At 38.0% G+C, this 20,558-nt stretch overlaps 4 protein-coding genes across 4 annotated transcripts; 2 read left to right on the top strand and 2 right to left on the bottom strand.

Annotated features, from left to right (window-relative positions):
* Positions 1-66: 66 nt before the first annotated feature.
* LOC140785967 (serine/threonine-protein kinase D6PK-like) lies at positions 67-3,598 on the top strand. Its single transcript, XM_073134119.1, has 2 exons — positions 67-876; positions 2,599-3,598. Exons 1-2 carry the CDS (start codon positions 152-154, stop codon positions 3,461-3,463), a joined length of 1,590 nt encoding a protein of 529 aa, XP_072990220.1. The 5' UTR covers positions 67-151; the 3' UTR covers positions 3,464-3,598.
* Positions 3,599-4,106: 508 nt separating this feature from the next.
* LOC140785968 (uncharacterized) lies at positions 4,107-11,026 on the bottom strand. Its single transcript, XM_073134120.1, has 15 exons — positions 10,798-11,026; positions 8,867-9,047; positions 8,641-8,749; positions 8,405-8,542; positions 7,803-7,907; positions 6,722-6,805; positions 6,099-6,214; positions 5,885-5,986; positions 5,688-5,801; positions 5,467-5,523; positions 5,308-5,374; positions 5,172-5,225; positions 4,581-4,655; positions 4,469-4,504; positions 4,107-4,371 (listed from the first exon to the last, which is right to left on the bottom strand). The coding sequence occupies exons 2-15, from the start codon at positions 8,893-8,895 to the stop codon at positions 4,273-4,275; spliced, it is 1,185 nt and encodes a 394-aa protein (XP_072990221.1). The 5' UTR covers positions 8,896-9,047; positions 10,798-11,026; the 3' UTR covers positions 4,107-4,272.
* A 1,077-nt stretch (positions 11,027-12,103) lies between these two features.
* On the bottom strand, positions 12,104-17,518 carry LOC140787478 (cytochrome c1-2, heme protein, mitochondrial). The gene is made up of 8 exons (XM_073136408.1): positions 17,305-17,518; positions 15,433-15,499; positions 13,998-14,215; positions 13,190-13,469; positions 13,026-13,097; positions 12,680-12,796; positions 12,526-12,591; positions 12,104-12,432 (listed from the first exon to the last, which is right to left on the bottom strand). Exons 2-8 carry the CDS (start codon positions 15,490-15,492, stop codon positions 12,316-12,318), a joined length of 930 nt encoding a protein of 309 aa, XP_072992509.1. The 5' UTR covers positions 15,493-15,499; positions 17,305-17,518; the 3' UTR covers positions 12,104-12,315.
* Positions 17,519-17,626: 108 nt separating this feature from the next.
* On the top strand, positions 17,627-20,501 carry LOC140787476 (isocitrate dehydrogenase [NAD] regulatory subunit 1, mitochondrial-like). The gene is made up of 4 exons (XM_073136406.1): positions 17,627-18,293; positions 19,080-19,319; positions 19,431-19,509; positions 19,961-20,501. The coding sequence occupies exons 1-4, from the start codon at positions 17,769-17,771 to the stop codon at positions 20,233-20,235; spliced, it is 1,119 nt and encodes a 372-aa protein (XP_072992507.1). The 5' UTR covers positions 17,627-17,768; the 3' UTR covers positions 20,236-20,501.
* The last annotated feature ends 57 nt before the right edge of the window (positions 20,502-20,558 follow it).

The raw sequence follows: 20,558 nt of genomic DNA, 5'->3' as shown, positions 1-20,558 counted from the left end.
TGATTTATTGGTTCCCTTCTTTCGTTACGTACGTTACTACCCCCCCCCCCCCCCCCCTCTCTCTATGTCCATTCTTTCCACCACCTTTAATTCTTCTTGTCATCTTTAACCCCCCCCTAGTCGCTCCTTTCTTTTAACAAAAGCCGCAAGAATGGCGTCTTCCCCCAGCTGCACCGCCAGGAAGAAGAACCCCATCGCCGCCGAATTTGGCGGAGTCAAAACCCCTGTCTCCCGCCGCCTCCGTCGCCGGCCCCCTATAACTCTCTTCTTGGATACACCTTCCTCTCCCATCAAGAACCAACCCTCTCCCTCCCCCTCCGCTTCCTCCTCCCTCACCCATTGCTACGAGAGCGCCCTCAGCAGCAGCTTCGCCACCGCCGCCTCCAGCGTCGGCATCGACATTGCCGGAATCAACGACGATGACGATGACTTCGACGCCGACGACGAGTGCAGCCTCAGCAGCTTCGGCAGCAACAGCGTGAACAAGCCGCACCACGGCAACGATGCGTTGTGGGACGCCGTCCGATCCGTCTGCGCGCTTGGCGGCGGCGTGGAGTTGAGCCATTTCAGGCTCTTGCGGAGGATCGGGAGCGGCGACATTGGGACGGTGTACCTCGCGGAGTTGGGGAAGACGAATAACTTTTTCGCGGTGAAGGTGATGGACAAGGTGGCGTTGGCGAGCCGGAAGAAGCTCGGGAGGGCGCAGACGGAGAAAGAGATCCTGCGATGCCTCGATCACCCATTCCTGCCGACACTTTATGCGCATCTCGAGAAAGAGAAGTTCTCTTGCTTGGTCATGGAATTCTGCCCCGGCGGAGACCTCCACGCCCTCCGGCAGAGGCAGCCTGGGAAGTGCTTCACTGAGCAGGCTGCAAGGTATCTCCTTTCTTTCTCTAAAACTTCTTTTCCTTTTCTTTTCTTCTACTAATTTTATATTAATTGAACAATTAGTTTGGTGGAGTGATTAAAATTGATAGCCATAATGTCATCTTTGATAAGTGTGTGGTGTGCCAATTTTACCTCTCTGGAAGTTCCAGTGTTCAAGTTGTCGTTGGTAGATGTTTTCATTGCACTCTGCATTTGACTTCTTTTGCCTGAGCCATCACTAGTGGTTATCAGCCATCATCTTAGTGATACATAATTTGGATTTCTCCTGATTATGTATTCTATGGTATGTGCCAATAAAATGCTAAGCCTTTATACTCCCTAATGGATGCTCATTATCCAATGTATTGTAGGAAAGACATCCCCTAACAACTTGCAGTCAATTTAGAAGTTTTTGTCTTAGCCATGTTGTGCATATGGAGAGTATTCTCCTGAAAAGTTGGTGAATGGAGTTCTTTAAAGTTAGATCTGAATCCCGAGACCTCTTTTATTTCTGGTAGAGAGTGCTTTCAGTTGTCCTCAGAGATATTTTTCTTCTAGCTAAATAATGTTGATGCAATCAAACTTCAGACAATGATCTTAAACCTATTCAAACTTCATGATGCTTCTATTAGAACAATCTTCGTCAGAGTCTTATATTTTCTTAGCAACATTGTATTATATCGTATATTGGCAGATAAACTTAGACATCTACACTGTTAGCATGAGTAGAGCAGTACTCTTTGTTATTCGTTCTCTTCACTCGCAACATTTTACTGTCTCTGCTATTTGGGTCCACTAATGAGCAGAATATTGAAGATTTAAATATGTAGGCAAAGGAATTACTGAAGGACTATGCAGAATAGAAACTTTGATTCTCAAAAATCAAATGTGCCTGTGATGTTTGCAACATCATATTTTATCATAACCATTGGATCTATCCAGTTCTTTTCTTCTCCTTTTGACATCTTTGGAGTTTAATAACTTTCTAATTACTAGCCATTAAATTGACATCGTAGTAGTTATGAGATCACAAATCTCATAACTAGAACTTGAGCACTTCTACATTGTACTAATGTCAATGCAAATTTAAGTATGGGTATTTCTCTAAGAGACTGATAGCAACAACAAAAGTACCTCTTTCATCTGCTCTTTTTTGGAATAAAGCTGATTAATATCTTGGAGAATTTTGAGGTTGTCCCATAAACTGTACAATTTTGTCAGAGAAATTGAACTGCACTATCACAGAATCATTATTGTTTACAGTTAGGGGTAGCCCTATTCTGCAGGCTCTCTCTCCCTCTCTATATATATAAGCTAGAGCCTTGGTATGCAAAACTCATAAGGTGGAAGAAGAGAGAAAATGAGAAACTGCTATCTGGTTAGTGATTTCCCATATGATAGAGGTTGGAGAAAAGATGGATCAGGGGAACAACTGAAAGACACATGTTTGGCACTGCCATTTACATTGTGCAACTAACTGATTTACTCCCCGCAAATGGAAGGCTGTAGGAAGCCAGAGTAAGCTGAAAGAGGAAGGAAAGAAAGTGTTGTGCTTTGCATGTATGTCTACATATATGTTTATGCATGGGTGGTTCCTAGGTCCAAAACTAAGCTTGAAGAACTTATCCTTTGGCATATCTATCGGTTGCTTTACAATAATACAGATGACAAAATTTATGAATTTACTAGAGTGAACACTTTTAAGACTAACTGAAGTTATCTGATGGCTAGGTTTTATGTTGCTGAAGTTCTCCTTGCCTTGGAGTACTTGCATATGCTTGGAATTATATATAGAGACCTTAAACCAGAGAATGTGTTAGTAAGGGAAGATGGTCATATCATGCTTTCTGATTTTGATCTCTGTCTGCGGTGCTCAGTCTGCCCCACACTAGTCAAGCTGGAAAACTTAAATTTGGAATCCTCAAAGAACTCAAGATACTGTGTTCAGCCTTGTATGGAGCCAACATGCCTGCAACCTTCCTGCATTCAGCCCACATGCTTCTCTCCACGTCTTTTGCGATCCAGAAGCTCCAAGAATAAGAAAGCAAAGCAATATGAATCTTCTAGCCCAATGAAGCTACTCCCAGAGCTGATTGCAGAACCTACAAATGCTCGGTCAATGTCTTTTGTAGGAACCCATGAATATCTTGCCCCAGAGATCATAAAAGGTGAAGGCCATGGAAGCGCAGTGGATTGGTGGACATTTGGAATCTTTCTCTATGAGCTATTGTTTGGAAAGACACCGTTTAAAGGGTCTGGAAACCGTGCCACCTTGTTCAATGTGGTGGGGGAAGCTCTCAAGTTCCCTGAGTCGCCGATAATTAGCTTTGCAGCAAGAGACTTGATCAGAGGCTTGCTTGTGAAAGAGCCACAGCAGCGACTTGCATATAGGCGCGGTGCCGCAGAGGTGAAGCAACATCCTTTCTTTCAAAGCTTAAACTGGGCACTCATAAGGTGTAGTAGTCCACCAGAGGTGCCAAGACAATATAAGAAAGATCTATATCATGATTTTGGACTTCCATCAGCTCCTACTGGTGATTTGCTGGGAGTTGATGTGCAACTATCTGGTAAATATGTAGACTTTGATTTCTTTTGATCTCTACATGCCAATATTCAGTTCCTTATCACTCAACACTGTGGATGCCGTCTGTCACCTGTAAATGTCGTACCGGAATAAAGAAATAGCATTTTGATCTCCCTGAATAAGGGATGTCTGGGTTGGATGTTCGAAGCCTCTACCACTCCTTGTGGTTTGTCAATTGACATGGATCTATAACTTGCATTACTGACTGGAATGACTAACCAGTTGTGCTTATGCTTAAGACAATAAGCTTGCACTAGTTGTTAGCAGGCTATGGATGATTTGGGGCTGAAAGCTTTTGCATATACACGCAGGAAAAACCGGAGAAAACTTATGCAGTAGAGGCAAAACCTGGAGAAGAGACCTATTAGTGTTAGTGAAATAGTATAGGCACTTTTTTCTTTTCTTTTTATATTTCTGTTCTTTTTCTGAGAAGAGATAGGATGGTCAGTTCTTTCGATACGGAAACGGGAAATTGCTGATTAGTGGCATTCACAACAAAATAGTGGATGCATGAACCCCAGTCCTGGAACTCTTGAGCAGTGGATAATCTAATTTCTTCTGGAAGAAGCCTTGTTCCGATACATGAGAATCATATCCTCATTAAGGTCTCAAAAGAATTAATTACTCATAATTTGATCCCCAAGAATAATCAAAATGAAGTGCAAGTGGTCATCCATCCAAATGTTATTTAGCAATCAAGCATGTGATGAAATTAATCAATTAAATACAAAATGTTAGAAAGTAATTGTTGCGTAGCTACATATATGATATCTATGATTATCAATTGCTAAAAAGTACACAGAAGCTACACAAATATTGAATTAGGGGGGCGTAAGACCTCTTTCCTTGTAATACGCCTTCTCTGCATCTGCCAACCTCGTCCGGAACATTTCCCACTCTTTCCTACACCGCTCCCTTACCTATTCCAAAAAGAATTACTTATATGGTGGCTTGCTAACCGGAATCATATACTTTAGTTCTCTAACTATAAATAGGAGATGCACAAAATTGACCTACCCCTTCCCATGGTGCTTTGCCTTTCTCTGCCTTTCCCTGTGGAGCAAAAGTGAACAAGGTAAAACAATCTATCACACCTTTGGTCATAGAAGAGGGTTCTTGATTTTCCTACCTGATTACCGAGTGAAGGGACCACCTGATGAACAATCCACTGAGCATCTACAACTCCAATTTTCTCGTGTGCCGGCTATTAAAAATCAGGCAGAAGAATAAATCAGTAGAAAAGATGAGAAATGGGGAAACAACGTTCTAGGATTACGTTATCTTTAACTCTATAATTCGCTGCCAAATCAGAAAAAAAAGACCTTGAAATGAAGGCTGAAGGCACCAAGGACCAAGATTTGTTATATCGCAGCAAATGTCACGTTAATACAATTTCAGGGTGAGAGATCAGGAAAAAAGAAGAGGCTCTGCTGAGGTGATGAAGGCACCAAAGCTTAAAATCAGTTCCCATGCTTAAAGTTCTAAATATTAATAAAAAAATGATCTGCATAGGTTGATAGAAGGGTATCCATGATACAAATTAAATTGGGCCAACACAGTAATTTTTGTAGGAGGACCACGATACCATCAGGATTAGATGGGAACCTTCAGAAGGAAAAAAACTAACTCATATTTCCTTTTCATTATGCTCAGCCAACTTAGACACGTTCAAGTTACCATGAGTGAGTTTATGCAATTCAATAAAATATTCAAGAAGTACCTCCACACATTTTCTGAGAGCAAAATCAAGACCCCATCCATGCACCAAGTCATTCTGCACAAATACAGCATCACATATTAGCATCTGCCAATTAAAGCAATACAGAAAATGGAAGTTATATATTGATATACTTCACCTGAATCATATGCCATACACATCGCCATGCATCCCTTGAGAAAACTGTTGCCATTATCTCAACAAACCTGCACATGAATAACAGAATGATAAAAAGATTGTTGATTAAGGGACAAAATAAAGAAATAAAGAAACTACTAGTATAATTATGGGCCCATACGCAGCACAAGGTGGCAAATGGGGATCATCACACCAGCCTGGCCTCTCCTCTGTTTCTCTGTAGGGGATAAAAGTTATCCATCAAATAATTTTGAAAGACTAAAAAGAGTTCTTTTACTAGTCAATGATAGCAACCATTAGTGTTAGAAAATTCAGTCAATAAGTAACAAGGAAACTAATATGTATATTTAAGTTCCAATTTAAAGTCTTTTCAATACTCACTTGTGGACCTCATGGTCACCTCTTCTTTTAGTCATTTGCCATGTTAACCCTTTGTCTGGCTCCAAACCAGGCTGTGAAATCTCCAAACCATGCTTCTTTACAAGATTTAAATACCTGGAATTCAAAGTGCAAACAATTAAAATATACAGGAAGCACTCACAGAACATAGTTACATGTCCAACAAGTTGAGGACCTACTTTTCTGCATCAAAATGCTCCACTCCCAAGTCTTCATCCCAGATGAAGATGTAATCATAAGGAGCAACAATGTCAGGATGCAGAAATCGCTTGGCATACCACCTGAAATAAAATAAAAAAAGAGCAGCAGCGGCTATAACCAGTCTATTGATTATGTGAAAGATGCTTACAACAAATGAGAAAATCAGTCCACAATAGATTCAATTGTTCTCACCATTTAGTTTGCTTCCTGGCACTGATATGGATGGCCCGCTTTGACCACTCAAGATCATCCCACTCACTAGTCCGGCCATCATAATGGAACAATAAGATTGTGAAGTTTTCAGAAAACTGCATAGACAAGACTTCAGATTAAAGACTAATAACAAGTTTAAAGGCAACAAGGCCACATGAAAATAGTCAATGAAAAACATAAGGCCACGTTTCAATAGAAACTGCTATTACCCCTGATTCCCCACTGAAATGCTTTTCAAGATGATATTATGCTAAAGCTACATAAACAAACAATATCCAATGATAATTTAACTAAAACCTGAGAATCAACTCCTTATAGACTTATAGTTAATCTTGTACAAAATATTGCCCATACAATAATGTTGTAGTTCACTGATCAAGAAAGATAATGGAATTGCCGAACTAGACACTGACAAGCAACACTATCATAATATGGTCATTCAATGGGATAATAATTAACTGGTAAGCTAAGAACAAAATTTCCTACTGAGTCATTCTTAAATCAGCTAAACAAAATCCAACAGATTAATGCAGAATTTATCAAATAATTTGTAGTCTAGCCCAAATTCTAGAACCCGTACTGTACAAGTCCAGTTAACTCACTTTTCTGACTGCTGCATCAATATTTGCCTTTTGATTATATCCAACAGTAAATGTCACAAGGTATTTTTGCCGGATATCCAGGTCCTGCATACATATTAAAAAAACTTTTCATATGCCGAAATTTAAATGATAATATGTGAAGTGCCAATATAGGTCAAGGTAGTTATACATCAAGCAACACTAGATAAAAGTTGTCAAATGAGACAGCGGTGATGATAAGGCAAAACATAAGTTGCAAAATTTTCTAGTTTGTCCAGAATAGATAGAACATTTAATAACAAACAAATGTAGACCATACACAGGTAGAGGAGATCAAGCAAACTTCCAGCATGACGGCGTATCTTGATAGTTATAACTTTTTATAATGGACCTGAGTAATCCTACAGTAGCAGGAAACAATGTGGCATCATGTAAAAACAGCACAATTTTTGCAGGCAAATATATTGTTTACCATTAGTAAACTTAATTGCTTGCATGGATTCCAATTTTAGAAGCATCAACAATGCAGACAAGTCAAGAGAAAAGAAAAGGAAAGCATGCCAAATTCCGGTCCATTGAGTCAAATAGTTTACATGGATTCCATCTCACAATGTTAATCAAAGTCAACTGGTGAGGAGATAGGCTAATCATTTATGATGGCTTAAAGCATTTCACGAGATTCTTTTCAGTGTCACATATGCTCATCAAATAATCACATAGCTCGCACTCATCAAACTATCTTCAAAATATAATCCATAGCAAGATTTAAGTAATAACAAGACATGGTAAGTTTTGTACAGTCAACAAACATTTAATGATGATATGCATTGGACATTTTCATACCTATCCTACATATCAAGAAGAGAGGGTCAGATCTTTTACAAAAAAACCATAAAACTCTATAAAATTGATACCTCTAAAGGTCTTGATGACATAAAAGAAGGTATGGGGTTTCAGATATTGCAAATAAAAAAGAAAATCAAGCATTCCCCAATATTAAGTCCTCAAAATGAAGGCGCAAGACATAGATATTCGTGGTATATACAGAAATATCAGTCTCCAGAAAAAGGTTACAGAGAGTCAGAGATTAAAGCATACAAACCTCAGCTGGATTGCCCCACAGCTTGCGGAGATAAAAATCTGACTCTGGCACAACAATTCCTGGTGGAAGTCTTTCTGCACCTCGAGGATTTGTAGGAACATAGATCTTAACAAAAATAAGAAAAGAAAGTTAATTCACAATACCAATAACTCACAAAGTCACAAGTCACAACAAGATAAAGAAAAAGGAGGTAGAACATAGGAATGAAAAAACAAACCAGTAAGTAAAAGGGCATATATCAAAGAACTCAACCATGACCATGGTCTGCATGTCCCATCAAAATGAATTGAAAATTATGATTAACGAATTCTTCTCTTTTATGTTTTTATCTCATATAATGGGACGATAATACGATTTTCTAACTTTTCATTTAAAATTTGTCGAAAGATTCCCCCCCTAGAAAAAAAAGAGAGAGAAAAGATAGTAATGGCGGTACCAAGTAGTTGCAGTTCAATTGAATTATTCTATTTATCCATGTCAGACTTGTCTTGCCTCCAAAGTCTATATGGAATAGCATAGGTGCAACTATGGATAGTATAAAATGCTAACAGGAGAAAATAAGAAAAAGGAACCTGAAAGAAATAATAAATGCACAAAAGCACCTTCGGAGTTTCACTGGAGCTTGAAGCAGAATTGTTTCTCTTCTGACTATTTGTCCAAGCATGGTTTAGTAGTGTTTGGGTTGTGACACCCGAATTCCTATCTTCAATAAATGAGATGATACTGGAGGGGAAGTGAAGCTGCCAAACGACAAGTATTTAGTATTTACGAATTGGTACATATTAAGAATTATAACAAAATGCTAGCAGGAAAAAGAAAGAAAGAAACTGCATTATACCTTAGTTATGCTAACTGTAGGAAAAGAAATACCAAACAAGTAACCTAGCATAACACCGATGACTGCAGACATAATAATTCTCATGCTCTCATTTGATCTCAGTAAACCACTGCAAACCACAACATAATGAAGAGAGCACGCTTAATGGATGAAGAAAATCATATACATATTAGAGGCTTCACCAATTAACATTAGTAAATCTGAAAATGAAGAAGAATTATCCTACCTACGGCCAACAGCACCAAACTTTGCCATGTATTTGTAACTTTGGAACTATATAGAGAGAAAAGAATTTCACACCAGGAGCTCTTGCACATTCTTTAACAAGTTCATAATTGCCAACTGCTTACTGAAATTGTATTGGTCCCCAAGTGCTCACGAGAAACAAATGGGGAACTATTTGGAGTCTGTAACACCACAAAACTTGGCATAAGAAAGAAACCATAACAAGTAATGGTAATTCACATACAGGAAATAATAATGAACACAAATAATTATAATTGAGACCTTAAATGTGTCATGCATCTTATGGGATCAAAATGAAAAAGATGTAGTTTCACATACTATAAAAATATAATTAAATGGTCAGTATTTTAGCGGAAATTTAAATGAGACTTACCACATGTTATATGAGCTTAGATATTCAAATGGGCAAATAACACTTACCACATGATACTAGTCCAAGCAAGATTGTTAGAAAGTCATTTTGGATTTTTATAGTCAGAGTTTCACGTCTAGATGAAGCTGAATAAGAAATAATAAGGATGAGACGTGCCATGTGCATGATAAGGAATAGTTGAGTGAGTTAAATAATAGTCAGACTACTTGGGAGAAAAGAGGAGATAATATACTGGTCTATTCTGGTGCGTTAGTACTTAGTAAGAATGTTTTAAGAGCTCAAAGCAACACTGAAACCTAAATGCAGTTCACATAGAATTGGTAGAAAACTAATAAGATGGATTAGACCATATGGCATATAATTAGAACATCAAAAGTTACAATTAAATCATCACATACGAGTGAAAATGAAAGAAAAACACTTGGAGGTGGGATATTGATTATTTACTAAGCTCATGAAGAACTAGATCCAATAAAGTGATAGAATGTGTAAGGATGTTATATTGCTAATCAAGTGATCTAGGGTTACCAACCCATTTCATACTAGGATTATAAAAGCTTAAATAAACATACTGGCATTAATAACTTCTTATGAACTTTTAGGGGGTGTATAAAATTTTTAGTGACACTTAATTGCCCTTTCTGTTTAAGAGTTTCACTAGGTTTTCCAAGTAAGCTTGGTTAGTCTTATTCTTTCACTTCAGCTTTTCCAAAGAACTCTAGCATGGTGTGAGGATTCAGTGGATTTTCTTCAACGCCGTCTTAGGTAGCACAAATTGTGTTCTTGTTCTTTGTGTCCCATGGCTCACCTATTCCTATTGTGTTTGTACTTAACTTCTTGAACTAATGCTTGTAAGAAATTGTAGAAGATATCTTCCGGGTCTTACACTCCAATGAAGCCTAGTCTGAGTGCAATTGAGGACTGGCCATGCTCATATACTAAAGAAAGTAGAAGGTGGCAAATTCATGCAAAAGTATGCAACTATTAATGACTAACTATTCTTTGCCAGAAAACAAAAACAACTAACTTAATACACTTAGCCGCATCCTCTTTTCTGCATAAAACCATCAATATCATGCAAGCAAAAAGGAATCAGAATTGGAATCTGCAAATCATTGCGTGAAGAAATATTGTGCCTTCAGAACAGATCCCTACTTCTATCAAATGATGTGCACACAGTCCGAAGGTTTCACACAGAAACTAGTATCAGTTCCTCTTCAATACAAATGCCCGTATCTAATTAAGCGCCACAGGGGAAAGAAAACCCTAAATGGGTATTCTACTTAAGAACCAAACAAGCAGCCCCCCGACTAGCCAATCGCATTATATTCTAAGAAAAATAAAACGGATTCACCATAACAAAGCCTAAACATCAAATTCCTCCCAACCCCTGGAAATGTCATCCTCTCCAAATCATCCCCAACCAAATAAAGCAACAAGTAGTCAAACAGATCGAAATCCACATCACAAACTAAGCACAAACCACAAATAAACCGATCAGATCACGCTTTCAGAGACCTGCAAATACGAATCCTTACCTCAAAAACGATGTCAGAATCACCTCCCAAGCAGCAGATCTCCTCACACGAACGCGAAGCTGATGTCGGAATCCCTCCCTCTCTTCCTTTTATCGTCCTCAAATCGATTCAATTGGTGAATTCGGGGTTATTCGGAGGACGTGGGTTTTATTTAATTTGGGGATGAGACGAGAGACAGGAAGGGAGAGTAAGAGAAGGGAACCAAAAGAACCAGTCAACATTCAACAACAAAGAGGCACAAGGTAAAGCTAATAAAGAAAAAACAAAAAAGAGAATAAATAAGAAGAATAACTTTATCCGGGTTTTCCTTGCACGAATAAGTAGAAGCTATCGGTGTAAGCTCGCAAATACGTATTTGGAAACGGATCGTTGAATTATTCTTATTTTCTTTCCCTCTATTTAGTTGTTTATTAACAGTTGTAGGTTTGTTTAATGCTTACTCCAGGTTGTCCCACGTCGTCAGACTCAGATCGGGAAGAGATAATTTAGGAAGAAAGAATACAAGGTAGACTTGAATTAAAAATAGTCACGGAAGGTGTGAAGAATGAGAGGGAGTTGAAGTGGATAACTAATAATACCAAGAAATTATGGGCTTATACGTAAAAATTTGACGAATTATTAGCACTCAAAGAACAACTATTAGTATCAAATTCGAGGTCTAATGTAAATAGGATATTATTTTCGAGCTACGCTAAGCTTATCTATGAAATAAATGAAACATTGGACTAATGGTACCTACCTTTGGCCAAATGACGTGTTTTTTTTTTCATAATTTTAAGGCATAGACTTGAGAATTTTTGAAGTTTTCAAATATCACATCAATCTACAGTTCTACACGTTCTGAAAATTATACATTCCCCTATGAGGTCTTTAAAGCATTTATTAATGATTTTAATCATATTGATTCATTACGGTACATGTTCAAGATTAGAGATTTAAAAAAAATAAAAGTAAAGAATTAGCCCTTGTGAGTCGTAAGTAGAACATTTAGACCGATTCTCTCGGGCCAAACCACAGACCGCCGCCTTCCAATGCAACAGCACCGAGAAATAAATACCTTCTAATTTCCAGAGCTGAGTTTATTATTATTTTTAAAAAATAAATAAATATCCAGGGCTAAGATCCTCTGCGACTCTGCCCTTCCAGAAACCTAAAAATTAATAATAAATAAATAAAGATTTCTTTGAAAAAAAAGGTCAAAAGAATTACTTCGAGTAATCAAACTACTATCCCTGTTAAGTCACTGCAAGACGGCTGCAACTCACGGAAGAATGCGTGATGGAAACAACCACAATGTATGCAAGACTTACTAAAAGTTTGTGAATCACATTAAGTATTTCCTCAAGGTTCTTCACAAGGCATCAGGTATCAAGCACGAAAGAAAATTATCTCTCGAAAGTGGAGAAAAATGGAAAACAAAAAGTTATTTGCATGGGATCCCATCCCACTGGCAGAAATGTACACACTCATTATTTCCAAGTCTTCACTTATTGGAAGTTTAAATGAAAACATATGCGATCAGTTAACAACGTCGAGGATCAGCTTGCGTGACTTGAGAACTGACCACCTCATTCGCCGGTAATATGCAGCTTGAAGAAGAGCAAGCGACAGTACAAATATCCACTTGAATCCCATCTACGAAAGATTAATGTATAAGCTATTAACAACAAATTATCAAATAAAATTATCAGGAGTAAAGAAGCAATGTATGAGACATAGCACTGTTACCAGTTTCCGCTCTTCCATCTCAGGCTCTGCCGCCCATGACAAGAAAGTGACAACATCCTTACCCATCTGACATTACAGTATAACAGAATAAGCGAAGCTGCAATGTCATTCCTACATAAATATCAAAAGAAGGGAATAAAGATCATGGTATTACCTGGGCTTCAGTTGCAGGAGTACCATCTTCATACTCAACAGCTCCATCGATAAGCATTTTGGGCATAGCTATTGCACCACCTGGGAAGTATGGATTATAATGCAGGCCATCTCTAATCTACACTCTCAAGACAAAGCAATCCATTATTCCAATTCGAAGCAGTAATTTACCAAATGATAGATTGACTAAATAGTAAGTACTATAAGTGCACAGCTATCCAAAAATACAGTCTCCTAATTTCTTCTTGATTCATGTAACAGACCCAATTAAGCTTGCTAGATGTATCTCCTGATAAGGGTAATAAAAGTGGAGTGAAACAAATAATATAATAAAGATAGTAAGTTACTGAAACTCCAGCAGGAGGATCACGGTAACCAGTGAGAAGTGCAAACACATAGTTCTGACCATTGTGGCGAGCCTGAGAATATTAGAGAGGAACAAAAAGCAGTTGGATGGTGGTCGGTGAAAGAAATGATATCGGCAACAAAAGTTCACCTTCAATGGGGTTACCTTTGTAATCAAGCTTAGATCAGGGGGATAGGCCCCGCCATTTGCAAATCTTGCAGCTTGTTCATTTGAATACGGCTGCGGAAAACGGTCACTTAACTTACCAGGACGAGTAAACATCTCACCTTCATCATTAGGACCATCCACGACCTCAATCTCAGCAGCCATACCCTTTGTTTCTTCTTCAGTATATGCCACACCAACAAGATCTCGATATGAAATTAAAGACATTGAATGGCAGGAAGCACAAACTTGCTGGTAAACTTGATGACCACGTCGAATTCTGCTCACCATTTTGTAAAATTAAATTACAACACCACATAAAGAAAAAACTGAAGGAAAATACTTCTGAGCAAAATGTCAACTAAATAAAAGAGGAAGAGCATGAAAACTATAATAAAGAAGTTTAACAAATGGCAGTATTGCTAGGTATGATGCTAAAGGCTAGCGCCCTCAACCCTACTTTGTAGGGGTGTAAATATGGAAATAACATCTCTAATAAAAAGGCCAAGACAACACAGAAATTTTGCACTCCCTAAATCTAGCAGGAGCCTTCTGCACCATACACACAAGTTTAAACTAAGAAAACAGGAAAGAAAAAAAGGACTTCAGGTGAGCAACTTCCTTCTCAGGCTCATATGAAAGCACTTAACATGCTGTAGTACATATTTTGGGAAATTATGCAATGAAGAGATCATTTCTGAATGAATGTAATTTTAGCACTTAAATATTAATCAAAGATTAATTAGTATCAATAGAAAAGTGATCAAACACTTAAAAAATGTAGTGATAGTCAAAAGTCAAAACTTACGATGCATGATCATAAGAGCTAAGAATGCCTTTGTGCGGCCAAGGATAGTTCGGGGCAGGTAAACCATGCTCTGCTTCATCAGCAGATGCTACGGTAGCAAAGCTTAAAAGACCAGAAACACTAGCACCAAGCAGAGCCAACGCTCTTAGTGAGTTCGCACCAGTAGATCCGACAGCCTCTTCATTTTTCAACCGAAACAAAGAAAGCAAAGATGGAGCCTACAGAGAAAATAGCTAAGATTAACAAAAAAAGAGAAAAAAGTTCCCCATCAAATATTAAAACTGATAATAGAACAATTAAATACAACAAGATCCGAAAAGAAAATAGATGCCTTTGGTATTTATTCTCTGTTGATAAGATGCCACAAGGAGTTATTCTGTGTGTAAATTTGAGCTCTTTGAGAATTTCGCTATGTTGCTTCTTGTGTTTCTAGGACACAATTGATATGTCAAGTAAATGAAACAAGACATTTTTGTTTGATGCTTGAGAAGTGGATAAACCTGAGGTTCATCATACCAATGTTTCTACATATTTAGACTTGAAAATTCCTCCAGTAAAGTTCTCCTGGCCAAGTACTTGTAATAATATTAGAATGATGCCATTCATCACATATGAATGAACATAATCGAACAACTGTTCTTTTAGTTTCACATTTAGTTTACCAAAAAATCGTTAGTTTTACTGTTGCCCCCTTAAAAAAGATCCTAACTCAGTCAATCTGTAATGTGCCTCTAGATAGACATTCATACATATGACAATCACTATCTGTCTTATATATAGGTTCTGTATTCCACCTTAGATATTTCCATGTCTTACTTAAACTCCTCATGTATACCTATGTATTGATCATTTATTCAACAATAGATCATATTTAGAAAAGTTTGCAAGAGATATGGTCAACCTTATGATTAAGCCCCTAATGGATCAAGTGATCAATCATATCTGACCAAACCCCAAACGCAATTGGGTTAACTTGGACGGGAGAATTTGAAACTGCAGTATACAGAGTGGTAGGGAAATCTCTTAGCGGGGTTAAATGAGGTTCAGTGTTGCAGTCCTAATACTTCAGTACTTTATGAAAGAATGAAAACTAAGTGCTTAGCCAGGAATGTGGTGGTCTATTTTTCAACATGGCTACTAATTGACAAGGCTTATAGGCTAGGCCAATAGTCATTAGCAATTATTGTTTGGAAAACTTAATCCACTTTGAGCTGCAGAATTTGAATTTTCCATCCCACATGCTTTTCAAGTGAACTAATTGAGGTTGAAGTTAAACATATTTCAAAACTTTTATCTTCTAAATACAGAGGTCAAGCTTCTTTTTTTCTTTTTCTTAACTAAAAGAAATCAAGCTTGTTACCAGGAGACTGAGACATATAATGGAGCTTTAACATAGAAAGGCACATACAAATAAGAGGTACATACAGATACTTACAGAGGATTTTAGCGGAAAGCTCTTCCTCAGAAGCTGGTCAATGCTCCTACCAGCAGCCATGAGTACTCTGAAGCAAAGGGTCAGAACATTGTTATAGATTGATTAGAAATAAAGATCAACATATCATAGTCTTCCAACAAATTCGGGTGGCCACTTCTCTTTTTCAGTTTACAAGTTAGGTTCCAACTTGGATGGTACATTTTTCTAAAAGGCTGTACAGATCTGTAGAAATGTCACAGTTCCCAAGACACTACATGGGGTTTGGAGAAAGAAAGATTTAAAAACTAACAACAAGATTAAAGAGGATCTTTTAGCCTTTTAAAAACCAGCAAAGCAAGTAGCACAATGGCAAGCGTTGCTGTCACATTAAGCAAAGCCCTTTTCACTAGGTAAATTTAGTAGTTCTAACTATCCAAAAATATAAATTCTAGAATCATAACAACTAAGGATATAGTGCAAGTACATCATAAAGGAGAACTATCATAGGAAGAGAAGCGTTAAATAGAGTTACATACAATAGTAAGTTAAAAGGGCGGTAACTAGTAACTCTTCATAAGAGAAAATCACTTCTGTAAATTTCATTTATAAGCATAAGGGGAAGCTGCAAATAAATTACAACTTGTCAAGTATGATGGACAGTAGAAAGCAAGGAAGCATGGAAAAGGTTAAGGGATACAAATATGATATAAAACAGATATATTGATACGATAAATCTGTAGGAGATACAACATGCTAAGGCACAATATATCTAAATATGTATATACATATACTTAGAATTTAAAATGAGATATACTAGTATATGCTTGCATTTTATCTTATAGAAAGATTATTCGATAACATGTGATAGTGTATACCTACTACCTAGCATGATGCCAACTTACTCATAAAAAAGCTAATAATTCCTTTTTAACTTTTATTTTTTAAGAAAAGGATAAATAAAATAAGTATTACGTGCATATCTGTGATGTATCCGATGAGCATCATATCCAGTACAAATACGACTAGAGTGTAGGAATATCCATATTTTAAAAGTAAACACTGAGTTAAATTTTAGTAATATCTATGATCTATTACATTTTCATTTGCACTACCATGTATAAGAAAAAGGATGGAATACATTGGCATTCTTAGACACCTTCTGAGGGAAAAAAGATGTATATGATTTCAATGCTGCCAAAGATGCAAGTATAAGTGATGAGAATGAAAGTTTACCCGTGAGATACAATCGCTATATATTCACTAAAGCACTAAAACTTGAAAGAAAGGAAGTGAAAATCTGAAAGTAGACTAAAGTTTCCTCTATAAAGAAGAAAACCCTCAAGCACAACATCATAAACTAAGAAAATGGTTCAAACATATAAGAAAAAGGTACCCGATGATTTTGTCTATGGAATTGAGCGTTATTGCATATTAGAAAAGACATGGAGAAGCAACTGATGTATGGGATCATTGGGGTAAATTCTAGCTTTGCTACCCACATCAAAAGGATGTGCTTCTTGTGGCAAATATCGCTTCTTCCTTTGCCGGATGAAAGAAAAACATCATAAATTTTGAATACCTTTTGCATTTAATTTATGAGAAGGATTACTGAAGCATCAATCATCCAAAACATACTTTTTTACTAGTGAACCGCATAGTTATATCTGAACAAAAATGAATAGCACGCCAATAACAGACAGATGCATAAGAAGAAAGAAAAAAAAAAGAGTTATCATATTCTAGACCACATCAATTATCCGAGAAATTGAAAATAGAAGAAAAAATAAAAGAAAAATCCCGTGCACGATTCGCAACTAAAATAATTAAACATTACAAGATCTAAATATGAGCATCAAATGGCAAAGTTCCATGGCCGTAAAGGTAAAAACTTACCAAAATGAAGCTCCGCGAGGTGAAGAGCCTCTCCTCCGGCAAAGACTTCGCCGAATCAAAAGTGGCGACAGGGTAGATCGGGATCTATGAGCGTCGATGTTAGGGTTTCGGAGAGCAGGAATGGCTCCGGGGGATGAGAATTGCTTTTTATTTTCGCGTACTTCTGTCGAACCAAAATGGACCGGCGGTTCGATGTAATCTTCGTAGACCGGACGGTTCAAAAACTTAACCCGTTTATTAGAGATTTAGAGTGTTCGGATTCGGATCCTAGCTGAACAGAAAAAGTGGATCTATAAAAATATTTCCATATAGAGGAAGATTCGTGGGTTACGCCGGATTCGGGTCTCACCACGCATCTCTCTCTCTCCTCCGCCGGAATTCTCTTCGCTCTTTTGTGCCTATTTCAGATAGTTGACTGTTGCATTCACCGTTAAGACAGAACAGAGAAAGACCCTCTTCCGTCCATGGCTTCGAGGAGAGCCTTCCCCCTCCTCCGCCATCTCCTTCGATCCACCCAACCCTTCCCGTCCTCTATCCCCATCCACCACCGCTCCGTCACCTACATGCCCCGCCCTGGCGACGGCGCCCCCCGCACCGTAACCCTAATTCCCGGCGACGGCATCGGACCCCTCGTCACCGGCGCCGTCGTCCAGGTCATGGAGGCGATGCACGCTCCGGTCCACTTCGAGACCTACGAGGTCCACGGCGACATGGCCGCCGTCCCCTCGGAAGTCGTTGACTCTATCCGCCGCAACAAGGTGTGCCTCAAGGGCGGCCTCGCTACTCCTCTGGGCGGCGGAGTCAGCTCCCTCAACGTCCAGCTCCGCAAGGAGCTCGACCTCTACGCCTCTCTCGTTCACTGCTTCAACCTCGCCGGACTCCCGACCAGGCACGAGAATGTCGATATCGTCGTCATTAGGGAGAATACCGAGGGAGAGTACTCGGGTCTAGAGCACGAGGTCGTGCCCGGCGTCGTCGAGAGCCTCAAGGTAATGTATGACTTAACCAAATTATTGTTAGAGATATGATATGTGTGAAATATCTAAGTTTGATATCTGGAAAGCTAGTTCGTGATCTCCCTGGTTGATAATATATAAAGGAAGGAAATTTGATGAATTGTACTCAATTTACGACGGAGGTTGTTTAGGTTTATGCAGGAAAAGTTTGATAGTGAAATTAAATGTTAACTTTTATTCCTGATCAACACTGGGCATTTGAGTGAGGAAAACAAATATTTCTTGAAGTATTTGATTGAAGAAACATTTATTTATCCTGCAATAATCGTCTTTGCAAATTCAAATATAAGCTACTCTTTGGCATAAGATACTATCAATTGGTGAGAACTGAAAAGGGAACAAGAGGGAGCCTGTGAACAGGGCAATAAGCAGAACAGAAGTTTCGTATCTCAGCTATATCCTGAAGGGTTGAAGCCACACTGTTAGGCATAACCATTCGGGAGTCATCTATATGAATTGTTTCCTCCATTCAACTCTAATAAAAGAAAATATTACACTACATACAGCTGAATGAACGATAAGGATCCATAGCCAACGCCAAGTAGTTGTGGATTAACAACTTGTTGATGAATGACAAGTACAACTACCCTTCGGGTTAAGATGAAACAGCTAGTCATTAACACGAGTATATGGAAGTCATATATCATTGTTCCTTGGTCTTTACACTCTAGTATGCATATAAGTGTTTGTTTCATTGTTACCTATTCTTACAGTGTTTTTAATATCTTGTTTTGCCTTTTTCCTCAATATAATTTTTAGGTGATTACAAAGTTCTGCTCAGAGCGGATTGCCCAGTATGCTTTTGAGTATGCATATTTAAACAACAGAAAGAAAGTCACAGCTGTTCATAAAGCAAACATTATGAAGCTTGCAGATGGTCTGTTCCTAGAATCGTGTCGTGAGGTAGCAACAAAGTATCCAGGAATAAAATATAATGAGATTATTGTGGACAACTGCTGTATGCAGCTTGTTTCAAAGCCTGAGCAGTTTGACGTCATGGTATTTTACAATCCACTTCTTGCTCCTCCATGTGTTAGTTTCCAGATAGGGATTTCTATAAGCATGTCTTCTTCTTTTTTTTGTAACATGCATATATGTTTCTACTTGCAGGTCACACCAAATCTCTATGGTACTCTGGTTGCAAACACAGCTGCCGGTATTGCTGGAGGCACTGGTGTCATGCCTGGAGGTAAGCAATTCAGATCGACTATCTGGTAGAGTACCTTGTTTGTGTGGATGCTCAATGTATTTACCAACCAAGTTCAAAGTTTAGACATGGTACTTATGCATTTGGACTATGGTTCATATATAATAAAATTGACCTTCCTAAAGATGATAGTCAGGCTCTTCATCCATGATACATGGCAAAACAATAAAATTTGTTCCAACCTGAAAAGCCTTCCTAGTTAATAAGATATTATCTTGATTTAAACTTTGTTAGACATATTTAGGTAGTCGTGTCATGCCATGTTTGTTCATGCATGCATCTTCACTTACATCATTGTGATAATTGCTATATGTTCATCAGGAAAACCTAAAAGCCTAGAGCTTCATAGTCCCTACATGTTCTAGCATAAGCTCTAAGAAATTGAGTTACAAAATGAATAAGCTGAGTGTTAGTTTTGATTTTTTTTTTCCAGGAAATGTTGGCCAAGATCATGCAATTTTTGAGCAAGGAGCCTCAGCAGGCAATGTGGGCAACCCAAAAATTGTGGAGCAGAAAAAGGCAAATCCTGTGGCCCTTCTTCTATCATCAGCTATGATGTTAAGACATCTACGATTCCCCTCATTTGCTGATCGACTAGAGACTGCTGTTAAACGAGTAATTGCTGAAGGCAAGTACATGACCAAGGACTTAGGAGGAGATAGCACAACCCAAGAAGTTATCAATGCAGTCATAGCAGCACTGGACTGATTGTCTTCATCTTTGTGGAATATCAATCATATCGATAAACCAACCACTTGTTGTATACTGTAAATTTTCCAAATTCATTATACGCTTACGCTAATTCTCCTTGATCTTGGACCATTTTTATTTTCCTTTTGTGGTCATTTGAAAGCACATCAATTGAATAAGTGTAAATTGAGAATTCATTTGTTTGATTTGAAATCAAGCATCTCATGCACTCATTTTTGAATTTATGAATTTGGCAAGCATGGAATAAGATACAAGAACAAATACACACACCTGTACACAATGGTTTTTTGTTTCTTTTTCTTTTTCGTTTTCATATGTAG

This window comes from Typha latifolia, chromosome 4 (assembly GCF_019914945.1).
Source record: "Typha latifolia isolate L0001 chromosome 4, TyphaL0001v2, whole genome shotgun sequence".
In the NCBI taxonomy this organism is placed as follows: domain Eukaryota; kingdom Viridiplantae; phylum Streptophyta; class Magnoliopsida; order Poales; family Typhaceae; genus Typha; species Typha latifolia.
Note: the sequence above shows the minus strand (reverse complement) of the source record. Positions and strands in the feature narration are given on the sequence as shown.